At 46.5% G+C, this 19526-nt stretch overlaps 1 protein-coding gene and 1 non-coding gene across 5 annotated transcripts in view; both read left to right on the top strand.

The window, feature by feature from the left end:
* AP1B1 (adaptor related protein complex 1 subunit beta 1) overlaps positions 1–11395 on the top strand; it is a 56142-nt gene extending 44747 nt beyond the window's left edge. For all 4 annotated transcript variants that reach the window (XM_014593615.3, XM_014593616.3, XM_014593612.3 and 1 more), the window contains 6 exons: positions 785–930; positions 2461–2590; positions 3398–3482; positions 4254–4340; positions 6852–7006; positions 9209–11395. In XM_014593615.3, the coding sequence (XP_014449101.1) occupies positions 785–930; positions 2461–2590; positions 3398–3482; positions 4254–4340; positions 6852–7006; positions 9209–9283 (678 nt within the window). In that variant the 3' untranslated portion in view covers positions 9284–11395. The remainder of the gene's footprint in view (positions 1–784; positions 931–2460; positions 2591–3397; positions 3483–4253; positions 4341–6851; positions 7007–9208) is intronic.
* Positions 1669–1766, top strand: LOC132243653 (small nucleolar RNA SNORD125). The gene has a single exon (XR_009455380.1). It is a non-coding gene; the product is annotated as a small nucleolar RNA SNORD125 (small nucleolar RNA).
* Positions 11396–19526: the final 8131 nt, after the last annotated feature.

Here is a 19526-nt window from a genome sequence, read left to right as displayed (position 1 = left end):
TGGTAGTGTTGGTCCAGAAAATGAGGCAAGGATTTTTGTGGGTGATTTATACTTTATTAGGTCAACAGCACAATTGCGATAGGCTTAGACTTAAACAAGCTTTTGAATGAAGGGGAGAGTGTCCTGTATGAAAAACCTTGTCTAAGGTGTTTGAGGGTTTTTTTGGGGGATGGGGGGTTGGTTTGTTTCTTTGTGTTGTTTTTTTTATTCCAACCATGCTGTTGGTCCAATAAGGTATCAGTCACATAAATCCTTACCTTGGTGTACATAGCCATTTGTTAGGCCTTTGGTGATGGGAACTTGCCTCCTTAGGCCAGTTTCTGTGCACTCATAGTCTAGCTAAACCCAATGCTGGGGACTGTAGATGATGGCCACCTGCAGGGGTTCATGTCCTAGCCCTGAACAACCCTGAGTCATTCAATGTGTTGTGTCTAGTTAATCGCATCTTCACAAATCTCAGCAGGATAGAAAGCGACTGACTACAGTTTGAAGGCTACACTCCATTTATCAGTTAGACTTTCCTTTTTACGTACCAGAAGAATTTTGTGCTCAAAGCACCATGTTCTACTATAAATGTACTTCCAAGTTTTTGGGAGAACTTCACTGCCTAGCTCTGTAGCATTGTGATGGGGGTGGAGGGTGGAACTCCATGTTCAAGAGTTCATGCAGGACATGGAGTATAGCTTGACTCCTCCCCACAGTCCGCAACAACTCTGTCAAAGTGGGACCTCGCCTCATGTTTCAAATCCAGTAAAACTGGGGGGGTTGTCTCTGTATAACCTAGGTCTGGCTCCCAGCCATGAAGGCAAAGGGCCTGGAGATCTCTGGTACGTTCAGCCGTCAGGTGGGCTCCATCTCCATGGACCTCTTGTTAACTAACAAGGCCCTGCAAGTCATGTCTGACTTTGCCATCCAGTTCAACCGCAACAGGTAAAGTACTTGCTAGGGTTGGGCTTCAGTGTGGCCATTCCATTAACCTGTCTAGTTTAGGCATGAAGTTTCGTTTTTTGGGGGTTTTTTTAAGTGCAAGACATGGCTGCATGCAACAGGAGCAGTCTGCAAGCTGCTGTTGGCGTATTGACTTGAGGGAGTACAGTTCTGCAGAATTTGTTGCTGCCAGTTTCAAAGTCCTTTTTTCCAGTAGCTGGGTCCATTGCTAGTTCAGCATTTTACCAGGCATGCTGGGCTTGGAATTTAGGATAGAAACCACCCTAGTCACTACTGGCATCTCCCAGGTGAACCCAGCATGCCATACCAGGGCTTTAGTTTGCCCTGTCAGAAGTAATGGAGCATGCATGTAGGGAGATGGTGCAGGGTATTGATGGCTCTCCTTTCCCTAGAGGGATAGGCAGATGTGAAGAGAAGTTGGTGTAACTAACGTGTGTCACTTTACACCTGATTCTTTCAGTGGTAACTTCCTACTAAATTGGGCCAAATTACCCTGGTTTAAGGGTATTCATTGTTTATCCACTGTTCTCTTATAGCAATATAATGCTAGTGATGGTGCCCACACCTTGGGATTCCTCTTGCTTTACAACCTCAGTCCATTCATCTAATGAAGCCCAACTTCTAAGATTTTCTGTTGGAATTCAGAAGATCAGACTGGACTGAAGCTAGAAGGAAGTGGCTGAGAGTCCAGAGGTAGACTTATAGCTTGTAGGCCACAAAAGCAGGAACAGCCTCACATGATGATCCTTCTCTCTGAGCAGCTATGGTGATGAGTAAACCTGAGCCTCTAAGAAGTTGACTGAAGAGGCTGTTCCTTTAAGAACAGATTCTCCCTTCCTCCTGGGCATCTTTAATCCATCTTTTGTATCTAAAAGAATAAGAGGTTGGCAGCACTATGTCTAGGGGCTGCAGGGTTCTCGCTACAAGAGGAAAGGATGCAAAGCATAAGATTCTCAAAGCCTTAGAGTCACAGGCACAAGGCCCCTGCTTGGTGTTTAGCTAGTGGCCTGGTTGTCATGGTTAAGCAGGAACCGATTGTAGGGTTTGTTGGTATCAGAATCTGTTGTTTGTGTTAGGCATGACAGTACAGGTTACCTGTGGCTGATCCACTATGTGGCATGAGGAACTACCTACCCTGATGTTAGGGAGGACTGAGGGTACATGGGATAGTGATGGATGGAATGAGGACATGTGTAAGTGCTGGTGGGGACAAGAGGAGTTTTAATGTAAGCAGAAAGATGGATTAGTGTACCTAGTACACCCAGCAGATAACTGGAGCCCAGGTTAAACATCAGGTTAGTGAGGTGGAAAGGTAGCTTCCAAATCAGTGAGGTGGAAAGGTATCTACAAGCTGCATGTGCCATCCAAGGAGATAATTTGGGTATGAACAGTCACTAGTGTCCTCCTCCCCCCCACTACCTTGCAGGAACTGTAGCCTCTGCTTATAGGCAGCCCAGTGCTAACAGCTGCTTCTTGCCTCTAACCTGCCTGCTCTTCTGGGTGTTCTTACAGCTTTGGCCTGGCACCAGCAGCTCCTCTTCAGGTCCACACCCCTCTAGCTCCCAACCAGTCTGTGGAAATCTCCCTCCCTCTGAACACAGTTGGCTCAGTCATGAAGATGGATCCTCTCAACAACCTCCAGGTAAGTCTGTATGGCAGAGGCAGTGCAAAGCAGCAAGGGATGCTCCAAAATGTGGATGAGCCTCCAGTTAGTGAGCTATCATCTATAGAAAGCAGAATCAGCAAGGAGGAGACCTAGCCATTGCACCTGGGCACAAGAGGAAAAAGGGCTGTCCAAAAACCTTTGTATATTGCTTTGAGCTGAACCCCATAGCAGGTGTTTGGAGGAAGAAACAAAGGAAAACTGAAAGGTGTGATGGGCTCTGGGAGAGAGGAATTATTTACTTTGTAGCTGTGCCCTTCTAGGGGAAAAAAAGATCCACACTTTTTTGATCTTCTGTTCAGCTCAGATACTGCCCAGCCTCTCTGCTTACAGAGAGGGAACCCTCCTCAATGTGGCTAGGTCAAAAGGCCAATGCATTAGTTCTTAAAGCTTCACAGAGTGCTAGTAGGTGGGCACGCTAGCTCTGTTTGGCCAGGGGGAGGTGGTTCCATCTGGTCCTTTTTTACTCCAGCTTCTTGGAGGGCATGGGGTCCAAAAGCAAACTGATTACAGGGCTTTGCTATAGTAGGTTTGATGTTGACTATTCTTGAGTTAAGCAGTACTTGGAATTACTGTGTTACCTGTTTCAACTTTAGCCTGGTAGATCAGAGGCTTGGATTAGAATAGGGAGGTCCAGATTCTGTGCTCACTTTTAGACCTCTTAGTCTTGCCTTAAACATTGATATGTATCAGTGCCTGCCATGTAGGGGCTCCCCTGTGAACTGCCTTCCTGCTCCGGATCAGGGAGGAAAAGCTGAAGTCCCTAAATCTCTTCCTTGACACCAGGTTGCTGTGAAGAACAATATTGATGTGTTCTACTTCAGCACCTTGTACCCGCTGCATATCCTCTTTGTGGAAGATGGGAAGATGGGTGAGTTGATGGAATTTTTCTAGCCTGGAATAGCAGAAGCAGCAGCCATGGTGAAGGTGGGGTGAGGGAAAGGGAGGTACTGAAGGGTTGCCTATACAGGTGTAATTCTGTCAATGGTCAATAGGTGGCATGCTGTGGTTAAATCTAAATCCTTAGTGTGATGCTTCTAATTCTGTGGTTTACACCGCTTGGGAATGATGGGGATAGATGCCATGCCCATGGTATGTACACTGAGCATAGCATTGGGCATCAAGGTCAAGTTAACATTGGCCTGAACATATCTGCAGGGGGATACTAATGGCCATTTTACTTGTGCTGTTAATTCCTGTTGCCTATTTCTACTTTGAGCCTGCATCTGTCAGCAGCCAAGCTTGCAAAGATACAGTTCATTTGCTGAACATCACTGGAACCAATTCCTATTTGTATTGATCTCTAAACCCTTGAGTCATCTGTGTTCCTGGCAACAGTTGCATCTAATTTTTTAATGTTCCTGCCTAAACTTAGCTGCAACAACCAGGCTGAAAAACTTAGTGATATTGCAATAGATAAGTGTTGAACACAGCAGTAGTTCTTCTGTTGTACAGAGCATTGTTGGAAACTTATCTGTTTTTGCTTATTAGTGAAATAGTTTAAAATAAGGTGCTAAACTCCTAGGTTGCTGGAAAGTTAAGGGGCGGGGGGGCTCTGCATGCATACTGCTCCTGGGGTTTGTGCAGATTGGGTGGCTAATCCTTTAGCTTTACATCACATCTTCCTCTGTCTCCCCTCCAGAGAGACAGATGTTCCTGGCCACCTGGAAGGACATTCCTAATGAGAATGAAGCCCAATTCCAGATTAAAGAGTGTCCTCTCAGTGCAGGTGAGTTCAGGGTCATCTGTTCCATGGTTCAATGTTGGGATTAATCCAGTGAGGATTAAGACAATAACTGCTTCATATAGTCCCCATGGAATCCAGACCAGTTGGCCTAGCTGAGGCCTCCTGTATTGTCTCTTTCACCAAAGTACTCTCTCTGCAAATACTCCTGTAGACAAATGGTTCTTGGTTTAACTGAAATGCTAACTTTCCCATGCATAGCAGATGGATTGTGTTTGCTAGGTGGGGGTTGGCACTGCTCTGTCTGGGATGTCACCAGAGCACCTCTAATTATTTCCTTGGTTTCATGTTGGTATTGACCTATTACACAGCTGTCTAGTCCTGTAACTGCTGCTTAAAGATTATAGATTATTCCCATGAACTTGTTTTCTACTTGTACGCAGACAGAATGCTGAGAGATTTTCCAGAACAGAAAGCACTGGCTGAAGTGCATGCTTGCAGTGTCAGTTCATAATGTCAATCTAGAAACCCACAGCTACAGAGTAATCTCTGTCCTCTCATAGACTTGGGCAACTGCCTGGGAATAGAGGCATTTACAACAATGCTCACTTAATTTCCTTAGCTCTGCTTTAGTTTAGATTCCAAATTAGAACAAAGCCCTCCCCAAACCTTCCTATCACTAGACACTAACAGGCTAATTTGATTGTCACTGCATGGCCTGATTTTTTTTTTTTTTTTCTTGGATTCAAGAAAGACAAAGGAATTCCATTATGGTTATTGTGGAGATTCCAGTCTGGGGCATTTTGCCCTTAGAGGGGTACCTGTTCTTCCAACAAGGCATCAGTCACAGACCAAAGATAGTGGCATTGCAGCTGAGCCATCCTACCAAAGGATAATGTTAAGCTTTGGTATCTGATCAGTGGCAGCAATTGGGGCATGTGGTGTTGGAATCTTTCCAAAACACCAAGCAGTGGTTTTTAGAGTTAAATCAATGTAGAGACTGGTCTTCATGCTCCCTTTTCATAGGGAATGAACCTTCCCAAAGGCTGCAGGACTGCTAGATGCTGCTTCCTATTTCAGAATATCCCAAGAATCCCTTTACATGGCCCCAAACACTGCTCTCTGTAGAGTGGGACAAAGCACCTCCTTTCCCTCCCCACCCATGCCTGTAAATCTTCAAATGCTTCATTCCCCTGCAGCTCCCCTTAAGCTTCTACATCTGTCTTAGTTGCCCTACCCAGTGTAGAAACTTCTCGAGCCTTTCAAATTTGACATATTTTCCTATAGAAAACCCACATCATTCCTCACAAATGTCACATTGTAAGCGTGTTTGTGACACAAGAGATCTTAACTGCAGCTTAGTTGGTAGCATAACTTAGACCAACCCCTACTGTCCAGACCTTCTGTGCTGGGTAATACAGTCCTCTTTCTTGTGTGCCAAAGCAGAGACTTAATTGCTTCTCAGATTTTGCTTCTTGCTGTTCATCAACACTGGATCAGATCAATTCCTATGGTGTAATCAAAGTGAGTTTCTATTCTCCCACATCTATCCTCTTGTTTCCAACTCACTGCGGCTTCCTTGACTGGATGGTGGTGTTGCTGTTGTCTTCTCTCCAGGGTCCTATGCCAGTAATGATGCACAGTTCAGCTCAAGCCAAGAGTGAAAGACCAGTGCAGGCCCAGTTGGCGTGTCTGTTCTGTTCCAGGGCAACCACTTTGGAAAATCTGTACTGGACCTCTAAGAAATAAAAATGTAGGGGAGATTGAGTAGTTCAGAAAATGGGTAACAATGCAGGCTGCTTCACCTCTGGGTCACTGATTCCAAATCATATGGGAACAGAAATGATCAAGTGATTGCCACTTGGTAGCTTAATGGAAATGAACTGCTCTTGGAATTGCCTAAAGAACTGTACTCTTTAAATGGAGTCGGCCCTCTGTTTTGAGGAGTTGTTGATAAGACATTGGTATCAACTACAGGGGAAGGAAGTGATGATAGTCTCACCCTTTCTGGCAAGTCTCTGCATAAATGCATAAACATATCCTTTGTATATAGGAGTGCTGTGGATTTGCTTGGACTTTTTTTGCAGATGAGAAAACAGGGTGGTTTTTTTGAGGCAGGGCTGGCTTACAGGCAAGTGGAAGGGCAGGGGCACCTGCAGTTTCAACTTAATGCCACATGCTGGGAGCCCTGCATATGTTGCAGAACAAACTATTGTTTTTTTGTTTTTTAAACTGACTATATTGAATTCAAAGTTGGGGGTTCCCAGAAGATGGCCTGCAGGCCGTATGTGATCCAGGAGTCCCTTTGAAGCCCTCTCACCCAAGACTCCCCCTTTGAAATGGCCCTTCATGTGTGACTTGGGACAGGGGTCCCCAATTTCTTTATACACACAGCCCTATTGTTTTGGGATTACTTTAATCTTCATAAGTGACACAAGCCTAGCTTAAAGTCTTCTAGACAACTGATTCTTGCTACTCCTGGCATTAACCTGATTCAGTCTCTTCAGCAGTCCCTTTGATAGCAGTTTTGAACATTAACTATGTGTGTCCACACAGATGCTGTCAGCAACAAGCTTCAAGGTAGCAACATCTTCACCATAGCCAAGAGGAATGTGGAGGGCCAAGATATGCTCTACCAGTCACTCAAACTGACCAACGGTATCTGGGTTTTGGCAGAGCTACGAATACAGCCAGGCAATTCCAGCTTCACGGTAAGTCCTGCTTCTCCCAGTCTTCTCTTCAGTAATAGCACCCACAAAATACAAGGTCCCCCCTTCAACTCCTTCTGCTTACAAAGGTGAATTGGGGTTCCCATCCTTTGGTGAATAGTCTTCTGGTGGTGGGAGTCCCCAGGCACAGCAGGATTGCATGAATTGAATATGCCAGAAACTAGTGGTTTAATTGACTGGTCTAAGGATATCCAAGCTGGGTGAAAATCCATGCTGAACTGGAGGAAAGGATAACCTGAGTTCTCTTCCCCCTGCTTCTTCACAAGTACTTATGAGAAGAGGTTCTGCTCTTGATACTGAAAAGAATGCCTTTTGGGGCAAAGGGCCTCTCTACTCTGATTTATAAGTCTAGGCTGAGTTACAGGCTGGGAGAAGAGATTTTTCCCCTATTCCTATCTGTTATCCTTGATTTCTGATTGTAGACATCATTCCCTAAAGAGTACAGGGGAACAGTGGCTGATTGAGCCAGCTTGGTGTCTGCTAAGCTGTTCAGTGGGCTGTATGGCCTAATCAGATAAATTGTGGGAAAAGTGCCTTTACTTGAGCTATAGTAACCCACAGGGTCAGAAACTCAGTTAAGGGAAATGCTTGTGGTTCTCCTTAAATTGACAAGTTGAATTCTAAGGAGATTTAAATGCTCTCCATGTGTTTTGTCCCTCATGGTAGAGCCAAACAGCAGCTGCAAAGGCAGGCCCTCCCCCAGACAATAGCAACTAGCCCTGCTCCCCTCTGGTCTGAGATGCTGACAGTCAAGCCATCAGACTCAGTTTCAGGATTATCCAGCCCCTTGACCCATTTCAGCCCAGTCCAGGTAAAACAGGTTCCAGTCATTCCCCTTGCAGCCTTTTGTTGTGTTGCATTACAATGAGCTCAGTTTTGCGTGTTGATTCCTGTCTCTGTTTCATTGCTGCATGCCCACCTGCCCACCGCTGGTCTGCCCTGATGTTGCAGGATTTGGAGGTTAGCAGACTTTTTTTTTTTTTTTTCTTTTTATGGCTGTCTCCAGCTGCCTTCTTGCCACTTCACCACTGGTATTTTTTTACTCTCCCACTGCCTGCCACTCCATTTCATTTCTTTTCCTTGTGCCTCTGTTCCCTCCAGCACTCCCTGCACAGCATGGGGTGGCATTGAGCTGTTGCTGTGTGGTAGACTGTACTACTGAGGGAGGGCGGTGGGAGGAAAAGAGGAACAACAGCTCTTAAAACTGCTTCACTACCCAGAAGACCCACACTTTCAAAAGCAGCTAGTGACTTCATTCTTTGTTGTAGGGCAAGTCAGTGCTGAGCACTAGCCCTCTGACCCCTTTAGCCAAGCACTACCAAAGAAGCTAATCCCAAAGCATTAGTAACTTCTGCAAACCTTTGCCTCTGCATTTGCTGCCTTGCTCACCCAGCCATAAAATGGTCCTTGGCAGCTGTTCTGCATTTTGTTCCCCATTCCCTTACCCTTCACCTTCTTCCTAAAAGGTAAAGCCAAAGAGGGAAAGGTTGAATTCAAATCCTCTCATCAGAAAAATAATTCCAAGTCTTTGGCTTCAGTTTGAGATGATATAAAATGTCAGCTCCTACAGAGACTAACAGAATAACAACCAGTGATTCAACCCCCCAAACAGATGAGTGTGCATCTGTCTCTTACCCACTGCTCTTTCTACCTTCTGTCTCTAAGCTGCATGCAGGGGAGCTCTGCTTCTCAACCTGCCATAAGGGCTGGTGGAGGTGGATGGGGAACAATGCACTGAGATTACTCCAATTAGGAGTTGGTTTATTTTGAGTATCTCACCTTGGTTTTGTGACTTGGGTTTCTCAAATTGGTCAGCCTCCTCATGGCTTGAAATGTTGGCTGGTCTGTGAGGAGGGGGAGCTGTGTCTGGATTTAGAAAAGCCCAGGCCTGGTTGAGTAGCAGAATAATTAGAGGTTGCACTTTGCAGCATGTCTGTGACACCCTGCTCTTTTTGAAGGCTTTGGATGGCTGTTTCCTGCTTTCTTACCCCCTCCCCTGGTCTTCAGCATTCTCCTCTTTACTCACCCAGAAGCCTTCACTGGAGCTCAGATCCTGTACCCCAGTTCCTAACTGCAGCTGGCAAGTAGGGGCTGAGTGGGGACTGGGGTCCTGTGCCTCCACAGCTATGGGTGTAAAGCGCAACTGGATTGTAGTTTGTTTTTTTTTCTCCTTTTTCTTTGCAGCTGTCTCTGAAATGCCGAGCACCTGAGGTATCCCAGCACATCTACCAAGCATATGAAACCATCTTGAAGAATTAATGCACTGAGGCACCCTCCTCCTCCTCCTTCCCCATCCCAAGTGAGGAAATGGGACCAGGACCTGTGTGCATGTCTCCTCTAGTCCCTGCAAAGAACAGATGCAAGATGCCCCCCAAACCTCATTGCTGTCTCTTAGATGCTGAACATGGAGTAGGTGGCAATGCCAAAGGTCTATTTTCAGCTGCCCAGGATCAGGGAGTGGGAGGAAGGGAGGAGGGCTCCTGTTGAGATTCAGTGCATCAGTGTTGAGTTCTTTTGTGTGAAGTAATGCAGTGTCCTCTTGGCTAATGTTGCCCCTTTTAATAGCCCTGTTGCCCTTGAAATTAAGTGAGTGCTTTCTTAATGAAATCCCAAAGCCAGCCCAAGAACCGAGTTCAGGGGACAGCAGGTATTGCTGTTGGCTTCCCTTTTGATTCTTGCTGCTGGTTCCATCTCGCCTGCCCTGCCAATCCAATCAGTGACTTGATGCTGTAGTGCTGAAGTGTGGCTTGTGCTGCATTGCCAAGCCCAGCCCTGGAAAATCAGTGTTTTGCCTGGTGAATGGGTCTCTTGTATTTGAGTGCATGTATCATCTGCTAAAGAAGTGGTTGCTAACAGATCCTCTTCTGATGGGATAGTTGCCATGAAGCACTGCTCTGGCTGTCTCCTTTCCCAGCACTGTGAGCCTGGAGTTAATTTGCTTGCAGCTGATTTAAGATCCAAGACACCCTGAATAATTTTCCTCCTTTATTTGGGCTGATAAAAAGGACTTCTGGGTAAAGTTTGAGGCAAAGTCTGCTAGGGAAGGTCAAAGCAGGGAATCATGTTCCATAGGAGCAGCTCAGCCTACAGGCAAATGGCCCCATCCTTTTCATCCCCAATTGCTCAAAGTCTCTGTGGGGAGAGGTTGGCAGTTGTGTGGACTGCTAGTCCAGAACGTGAATTGCTGCCTGCAGTCATTACCAGGAGGTAGGTGGCAAAACTCCATTATAGCTCTTCCCTTCCCCAAGGCACTTGTCTGGAGACCCAAGGGAAGTCAAAACCACAGTTCCCTTCCCCTCCAAAGCCCTCAGGTTCCACGAGAGATGCTGCGGACCCAAGCTCAGTCTGTCTGTACCATGAAGCAGCAGTATCCCAACAGATTCATTTGCTGTTTTAAAAGGCTGGCTTGAGTTTACCACATACTGGACTCCCTAAGTCTGTGGTGGCTTGCTCTTGCTGAGCAGTCTAGTAAGTAATTAGCTGGCAATAGAACAGCTTCCAGCTGCAGGAGAAGAAAAGCCTCTTCCTGGACTACAGGGCCCGTTTTCAGTGTGAATTGGCTCACTATGGCTGCTTTCCAAGGAGCCTGCAGGGACCAGGTGCCCCAGGAACTCCAGCCAATGCCCACAGCTGCTATGAGAAGGAAATCAATGCCACCAATGGAAGATATAATGCATATTTAAATAAGTCTGAGGGAGAATGGAATATGCATTAGCCCTGGACTCTCAGCACCTCTGTGAAAAGGAGTCTGCAGGCACTAAGATGTACATCAAATCCCTTAAGTGCTGGTACCCTCCCATCACCAACAGCCATCTTTGCAATTAAGTTTCCAAGAAAAAGGGTCTTTTGAGGCAGCTGTAACCTAAGGTTTTACTTGCAAACTGCCCCTTGAAATCCTAGGCTTCTGTTTTCTGTAAGGCTCACACTCTAGCCCTAGTCTCATTTTTTTTTTTTTTCTCTCCCTTACTTTTTAACCACAACAGCAGCTGTGATCAACCATTCCTAGGTGTCCTGGTTTGTGGGGGAAGTGAGTGGGATCTGCACTTACTGCCCCAGGGAACTGTGTGATTCTGCTGTGCTCATCAGCTACTGCACTCCCATCAGAACAGGGGAGCAGCTGTGTTCCTGCTGAAATATTTTGGGCTGCTTGCAGTGTTGCTCTTTGGAGGGTTTAGGGGAACACTGCCTTTTCAAATCAGTGACACTAATTATTTTCTTCCTACCCAAAATTAAAGCAATTGATCACCCTTAAATAGAAGTGTTTGGTGCGAGTTTTCAGATCCCACCAGTAAATATCTAATATATATAATATAAATATATTGTATGTTTACTTGTTTAAAAACATTGAATAAAAATGACATCTTCCCATCATGCTGCTGTCTGTGTAGAAGACCGGGGTAAAAAAAAGAGTGCCACAGGTGTCCCTGATATGCTGGGGTCTGCTCACTTGCTATCTCTCTCATCACTTGCACAACTAGAGTTCAGCTAATTTTTTTTTTTTGTTTTGTTTCTGGATCTCAGACCTGAGAACTCATAGAAGAATTGCTTGTCACTCCTCAACAGCAAGATGCTAGCAAGGATTTACCCATGAACTTCCTAGAACCCATGAATTTTCCAAGAGAGGAAGGGGCAGGAAATATTCTAGTACCAGCCAGTGATTCCAGCAGCATGGGCTTCCTCAGCAGTACCCAGCTGGTGCCAGCCCAAGCTGCCAGAAGCTACTGAAACCTGCTGAACTCTTGGACCCCTGGGATCTCTTACTCCTGAGTCTATATTTCTGAATCTCATCACTGCATGCTTCCAGGGACAGAATGAGGCCTCTGAACAGCTTATGTTCACTGGTGTGGCTCTAGGCTTAGTTGAAAACTGGTGTCTCTGCCATGCTCCCATTAATTGGTCAGCCCCTGACTTCAAAATCCAAACCCCCTTGTCCTCGCATGCAGCTGTAGCCTTAGACCTCCACTGCTACCTTTTTGGTCTCTGGACTTTTGCTTGAAAGCTTACGTTGCCTTGATGTCTGTTAATTAACCAGCACAATTCATACTTTTCAACACTAGAGGGAACTTAACACACAGGAGTAGAGGGGACCATATATTACATCTACCATATTGTTTTGATAGCTCAACCCTCTGTTGTTTGTATACTGCCTTGGGAGGGGGAGGTGGTTTGAGGGTGAGGAAATTGTTGGCCTATACTTGGAACAATATGGTACTCCTGTTCTCTGCTGTTTCACTGGCACTGCTCATGGCAAATATGACACATGAAAAACATAGTAGAAGAAAGGGATAAACCAAATCCCAAGTGACCAGAGCACGGACTGGATGCCCCCTTGGAAACCAAGGCAGGGACCAGGAGGCTTAAGTAGAAGTGTAATGCCCTCCCCTGCCCTTGCTGTCTCCCCAGGGCAGTGAGGTAGCTATAGAAATGGGGATTTGTACCTGGTGTCCATGGTGCTGGGCTTGCCTAGGTTCCTTAGGGACAGGGGTGACTCCCCACTCCATCTTCCTGTACTGGTTGTTTGTGTAAAGGACATGTAAGTACTAGGGATGAAACCTTGCCCTATTAGAGTTCAGTAGAGAAACCTTGTTCCCTGGAAAAAGGTCAGGAATTCTTCTGAAAGCTCTTGCTATGTAGATTGTGCTGGAACAATATGCTGTCTAGCATTGTGCATACAGGGATCTGGACTGCTCTGTCCTCTTTCTCCCAATGAAGACTGAGCATTGGCTGTTAGACCCAAGGCTAGCTTGCACCCCCTTCTGTGAGATTCAGTGTAACCAGTCCATATTTCACAGCAGCCCTTAGCTGACAGGGGGATCTGAATCTTTCTGGCTTTTTTTGGATGCCAGCTTGCTTGTTTCTGAAGGGAACAAGAATCTGTAAAATGGTTGAGCAGAGCAGAATAGTTGGCTTGTGCTGATGGAGAAGTGGCTGCCTGTCTCTTGCTGTTAAGATTTTAGCTGCTGAAGACTTCATTCTGTGCTGAGCCAGTGAGCAGAGCCATGGGACCTGTTCCTAGGTCTCTTCTGACATGATCACCCAAAATTCCCTTCAAGGCACACAGGGTGGGGTGGAGTGTTTATACCAGGAGATAAATTATATACTGTGCTAAGCAATTGTTTGCAAAGAAACAGGTCTAGAAGCAGGGGGCCTGAGACCTGACCACTGAGAACTAACCTTGGATCTATTAAAGGGTAGGCGACCCCTGGCATGCAAAGGCATTTTGCTTGCCAGCACACATTGGGGCAGACGGCGGGGGAGGAGCCAGGGCTGCATTGCCGCAACAAGGTTTGGGCCCCTTGCAGCTCCCCTGCCATCTACCCCTGGCAAATTAACAGCTCACAAATTGAGGTTGTGGGTGTTTTTGTTGCCACTCCCTGATATATAACATTGGGCTGAGGGCAGGCTTCCTGGTGCACTTTCCATCCTGCTACTTTGGAGCTTTTCCCCTCAGGTGGGCAATGTAGGGTCTGCTTTTTCCCACATGCCCTACTCACCTCCCAGTATTGTGTGCAGAGGAACTGATCTACCTGCAATCACATAGCAAGGCAGGAACAGGACCTTTGTCCTGTTTTTGTCTGCTCTAACCATTGGACAGAGTGCCACTTATATCAGGATAAAACTGTCAGCCGCATATCTGGTGTCTGACTTATTTGCTCTGGGATCTTTTTATTTTATTTTTGTGATCTCTTGCTCTAACCACAACTGTCACTTCTAGACAAGCCCCTCCTACCACCTACATGCCAGCTGAAATTGGTTTGAGAGGATGTTCCTTCATTCTGTGCCCTAGCTCTCTTGCAAGGGAGACCTGAAGGATAAATCAGCAAGGTGATTGTGGGGTGGGAGGGGAGAAGTTATGCCCACCTTGTAGATATTTGGATGCAAGATACAAGCTCAGTAACTAATTTGTATAAGTGTGAGTTTACATCGTACAACAAGAGGGACCTCCCTGTTAACTTCCAACGTTGTATTTAGACTAGGTTTGAAAGTTAAATGCTTTAGGTTTAAACTATTATGGATTATACTGGCTTCACTCACAGGAGGGAATTAACAGGAACAAGTTGAGCTGAAAGAATCTCTCAACTGCTCAGTCAATGCAAGTTACTCCCCTAATTTGATTTGATTTGAAATCTAACTTGACTTTAAATCCATGCAATTTACATACAGTTGAGCCTACCATGATACTAGGGCCCCTGGAGGGTGAATTCCTTGGCTTGGATCACTTATTTCATCCGTTTGTGGCTATATAACCAGGCTCTGCCCTGGAGGCCTGGAGGTGAGCAGTAAGCATCACTGAGCCTGTCAAGCTGCTCTTGCCAGTGCTGAGCTGATAACTGCTTTGGCCTCTGGGGAAGGAGGCTGGGATGTAAATGCTGTGTAAATAGGCTGAGATCCCCTTGACAAGTGCCTTGCTGGAGGGGTAGAAGACAGAAGCAGGTAAGTGGCTGGAAGTGCTGGTTCTGGCATCCCTGCATTTGATGAGCTGGAAGCTGTTCTGCTCTTATGCAGTGCAGGGTTATAAGATGCTTTGCCACAGGCCAGTTTGTTCCATAGCTGAACTGGGATTGGAGTTGAACCTTATCCGAGTTGCAACAGGTGACAAAGCCCTGCAGAGGGAGAGAGGTGGCTGGGAGGGAGGAGGGGGTGTGGAGCAGACATACCAGTTCTGTGCGGTGCCTGGGGTCTGCCCTTGTAGAGTACACTTGCTCTCCTGTCTGTTTGACTGTGACGCATCTGGTGCAGTTTGCTTGCTGCCATAATAAACAAATGTATGAGATGATGGGAGGTGGGAGTTGGGAGGTCTGGGTGCACTGGCTGGGTCTGCCAGATGGTGTGACCCTAGGGAAGTCATGGAACCTCTGGGCCTTGTTTTCTGGCCTGCTGAATGGGGATAATGCTCCCCCTGCTGTGACTACTCGGTCTCTTCTGGCCCAGCCAACCCCCAGCAGGATGTAGCTGTCTTCTCACTTGCAGCCTCCAGATGCTTCTGCAATATAATCTTAGCCATTTCTGAGAGAGAAGTAGGTTTGAGGGAGTCCCTCTGATCAGCCCTGCCCTCTACCATGTAGGGCATCAGCCCTCAGGTTCATTTTTTTTTCTCTATCTCTGCCTTTCTCTATCTCTGCCCACCACTGTCTTTTGAGAGGCAAGAACATACCTGAAAGCAAGTTACTGCTTTTCCTCGGGAGGTGTCTGGTGCTCCTTACAATCCATATGTCCTGTCTCCCCGAACATGTTCAGTTTTCCTAGGTGCTTCTATTGCAGAGTAGCGATGCTTTCCATCCTCCTGCTAATGTGGGACCCTGTGATTCGGTTTACACAAGGTGCTGTCTGGCTCTGCTGCCCTCCTTGGCTTCCATGTGCTAAAATTCATCAGCTGACTGTTCAGCATGGGCTGTGGTAATTCTCCAACAGTGCTCATCTCGCTGATGTTCCCTGCTGTAATGGACTTGGCTCTTGGCTCTTCACGAGCCAGGCACTTGTCCTTTTAAGCTCAACTTCTACTGTCCTGGGGAAAAACATGATGAGGTGGAGGGTCAGGTGAGTGTGTCTGCTAAGGCCTGGAATATAGCCCAGATCTCAAATACTTTTCATTCCCAAACCCTTTGATCTCACCTTCCTGGCCCAAGATTCAACTAACATGAGAGCAGTGAAAGGCCCAGGTCTGTAATAGACTTGCAGTTGGTTACACTAAGAATGCACGTAGGCCTTTAGAGTAAACTCGGGTGACTAGTTTGTCTGCGGCTGAGACTGCTGCACCTTGACCTCTCGTGTGAAGAGTCTTCCTTTATTTGGAAATGCTCCAAGAGCTGAGGTGCTAGGAAAGGATCAATTACCCCAACTTCGATGGCTTTTCAGGGTGCTATGCAGGGTGCAGGCTGGGCTGCTCTAATTAAAGGCCATGACTTGCTGTTTGTATGCTGCAATCCTAATTGGCCTGCAAGATGGAATTACCCTCTAGTGTTTGTCCCACCTTCCAGCTGTCTCCGTGCCCTTAGCTTTATGAAAAACTCTTAAGTTGCAGTGGATGTGGATGTCTCCATGTGTGCTAAGGGACTGGACAGCAGCAGCTGTCTCCATTTGTACCCAGAGGACTGTTGGCCTGCCCTATAACTGCTAAGAATTGCCAGACATGGTCTAACCTCATATACCTATCCAATCCAATGTGCTATTCCTCTGACAGTGGCTGGGCAGCATAGGCTACAGAGGGAGGTACAGGTAAGGAAAGACTCATTATAGTCTGTCTTAAGCCTTAATCAATTAGAGATCAGTTTAATCAATCAGTTTGAGCCCTAAAGCACTACATTAATGATGTCCTTCAAAACATGTTAGTAGCAGAATCCAAGATGCTTGGTTATCCATAGATATCCCATCCCTGTCAGTGTCTTGTTTTATTCCAGTAAGTTGGGCACCAGGGCTTGCTTGTAGGCTCAATTCTGATTTCCCTGATGGTTCTCAGCATAACTCCTAGGAACATCACTTCACCTCTCATGCCGCTGTTGACCTATCTGTGAAATGCCCAGTTCTCGACATGGCAATTACAAAGAGCTTTGAAATTCTCCAGTAGAAGCTGCTATGGAAGTGATGCCCAGAAGGCAGAGCAGATGGACAGCATGTGAGTAGGATCAGATTCAGTCCTCACTAGGTGAATGCTAATCCTTTGTATTCACAAAAAATCCTTTGGTGTAAGATCCTTCATCGGTTCCTGTAACCACATGCTACAAGTGTTGCTAGTCGATTGATTGTGCATGGTACAAAGTATGTGGCATGAATTTACTTATCAAACTGCCCACACAAATGTACCTTAGACCCAAGAGAATGGCATAGTCTGACAGACCAATCAATGCTAGTCTGATCAGCAGTGCTGTGAACATGCTGATTTTTTTCAAAATGAACCTTGGTGTAAGGAAGGAGGGACTCCTGTCAATGCTACACTGCTACAGCAGTCCGGGTTTGCTGCTGGCATCAGCCTCGTGTTGATCCTAGTGCTGGACCCAGCACTAATTTTGCATGTGGTGCATTCCTGCACAAAGCTGCTGGACTGAGCTACCTGCAGAAGGCCTGTAGGGCCCCCATGGGACATGGTCTTAAGACTCGGAGGTGTCAAGGAATATACGTTGGCTTTCTGAGCAGGGACTCTGGGTGCAGAAAGGGGAGGCCACTTGTGTTGCACTGCATCCCTTGCTGGCTGGCTTGGTGTTTCACAATATGCTGCAATGATGATGGGATTCAGCTGGAATGGTAGCAACTGGATCTTCATTAAGTGCATGACGTTTGGTACTGCTGCCTGCAGCCTGAGCCGACGGTTTCCTGGAATCTCTCATGTCACCCACCCTAGCATTCCCTTTCCACCCTGCAGGAGCTGACCCTCCAGATCTTGAATCTTTTTAAGCTTCTGCTGATCCAGCAGCCACTGTGTGTTGGGGGCTGGATAGTGCCACTCAAGTGAGGACTGGGTTTGCTGGCAGGCCAGTTTTGGGGCATGATCCTGGAAGCCAACCCCCACCCACTTAAACTGGGTCAAAAATAGCCCTCTCATGCACCTCAATGGGAACTAAAGCCCATCTGCTTAGTAGTCTGCAAGGAGGGTAAGGATGCAAAGGATGTAGGGAAGGCAGGAGAGGTTTACCTTGGATGTGTGGTTAGATTGGGGGGGGCATTGGTGATTAGCTGTGTATATTCATGTTGACTATATGCTTTACATCTGTGCAAGTGCCTGGAGTTTGGGAATGGAAGATATTTAAAGAAAGTAAGAACAGATTCGTTCTTGGCTGCTCTGGCTTTACAGATAAGACCCTGCATTTTCCCTGCCTCATTCAGGGCACAAGTCCCCACAGTGGATTACAACCAGCATTCTCTGCATTAATTCCCAACCTCCCTCTTCTCCCCCCCCCCCCTTTTTTTTTTTTTTCTATTACACTTTCTTTTCTGGAGCATCACTCCAAAAATACTCTGCCCATCCACTCCTGCTTTATAGGCATTTCTTCTTCCTCCTTCACTTCCTGCTGTCATATGTTGTAGCTTTTCTCTACAGTCCTCCTATTCCTCATACGTTTTAATAATCTGCAAATCCTCCAGCCCCTCTTAAAGATGTCAGAACCATCTTGGGCAAAATCCTACAGGACAACTGGTTAGTCGGTAGCCTTCTCCAAGTAGAAACTACTATACAAACCTCTAGCAGCTGGGCCAGAGTCGGAGACAACGGAGTCTATTATGATTGGGGTGTGGAAGGACTTCCCACTGCTTTCAGTCAGGTTTGGATTGGGATCCTTCTATGAGAGCGCTCCAGTGTTTGCTTTCCTCCATCTTGTAGGATCTGTAATCTTGCAGCACTTCCCAGAATGTCAAATGCTGCTGCCTGCCTTCAGGGAGAAGGGCCTCCCAGGGATTCGGAAGCCAACTTTCCCTCGAGTATGACACGGGACAAAACATCTTGGAGGAGGAGTTCAAGCTGTTGAATTTTAAAATACATGTGACTAAGTCGCACATTACCATGTTGTTCAATTGTTTTGGCCTTGACAGATTTAAATTTTCATTGTACTGCAGAGGTCTATGATGCAAGAGACATCATTGCATTGCTAGAAGAAAGAAGAGATTTTGGCTACTGGGTGAGAGATGTCTAGAACTCAGGCCCAGGCAGCTGAGAGAGACATCCTAGAATTGGTGGTGCTGAATTGATGTCATCTTACAGCTGACGCCCGACAGGAATGGCAGTACCTGCTCCTTTCAGAACTAGTCAGGCTCTGAAGAGCCTGGCTGATATCGCTGCATCAGTTATACTCTGTTCCCATGTGGAGCTGTTCTAGTGGCAAAAAAGCATGTGAGAAATCCTGGGACTCCAGAAGCTAAAGTTTCCTGTAGTAAGGGGTGGATTTTACAGTGGATTTTAACATGGGAGTCTGAGCCCCTGGCTATAAGTGGCACTACGTACCTCCCCCATTCCCATGTGTTTGGGCAGACATTAAGCGTTGTAAAGCAGGGCAACTCTTTTTGGCACCACTTGAATAATACTTTACACACCCACCAGTGCTCTCACTCATTCAGCCTCTTCCCTGCTGCCTTGGAATAACCACAGGCTTCCAGTTGCTAGAACCTGACTGTGTTTCCCATTAAGTTAATGTCTGTCCACTCTGAGCTAACTTCCTCTGTATGCTTTGATTTTTATATATGCTTCAGGTGAGGCCTCAGCTACTTCTGTGATCGGCAAAAGAAGGCTAGTATGTGTGCATCATGCAGCAGATGAATTCCTCCTTGGGTGAACTTTCCAGCTCAGTTGCATTCATCCTCCTGCATGGCTCAGAAGATGCGCCATCATATAGGCATTTTTCAGATACAGTAAGCTAACACTGAGGTCTCTGGTCCCTCTGTCATCACTGCTCTTGCTGCCAGTTGTAGCTACCTCAGTAGAAAACCCTCCTGCAGTGAGTAAAATTGCTGCTTGCATCAGTGGGAGCTGCATCTGCTGAACTGTACAGCTGCAAACCACAGCTGGCCTAGTGACTCC

Source organism: Alligator mississippiensis, chromosome 10, assembly GCF_030867095.1.
Source record: "Alligator mississippiensis isolate rAllMis1 chromosome 10, rAllMis1, whole genome shotgun sequence".
Classification (NCBI taxonomy): Eukaryota; Metazoa; Chordata; order Crocodylia; family Alligatoridae; genus Alligator; species Alligator mississippiensis.
Note: the sequence above shows the minus strand (reverse complement) of the source record. Positions and strands in the feature narration are given on the sequence as shown.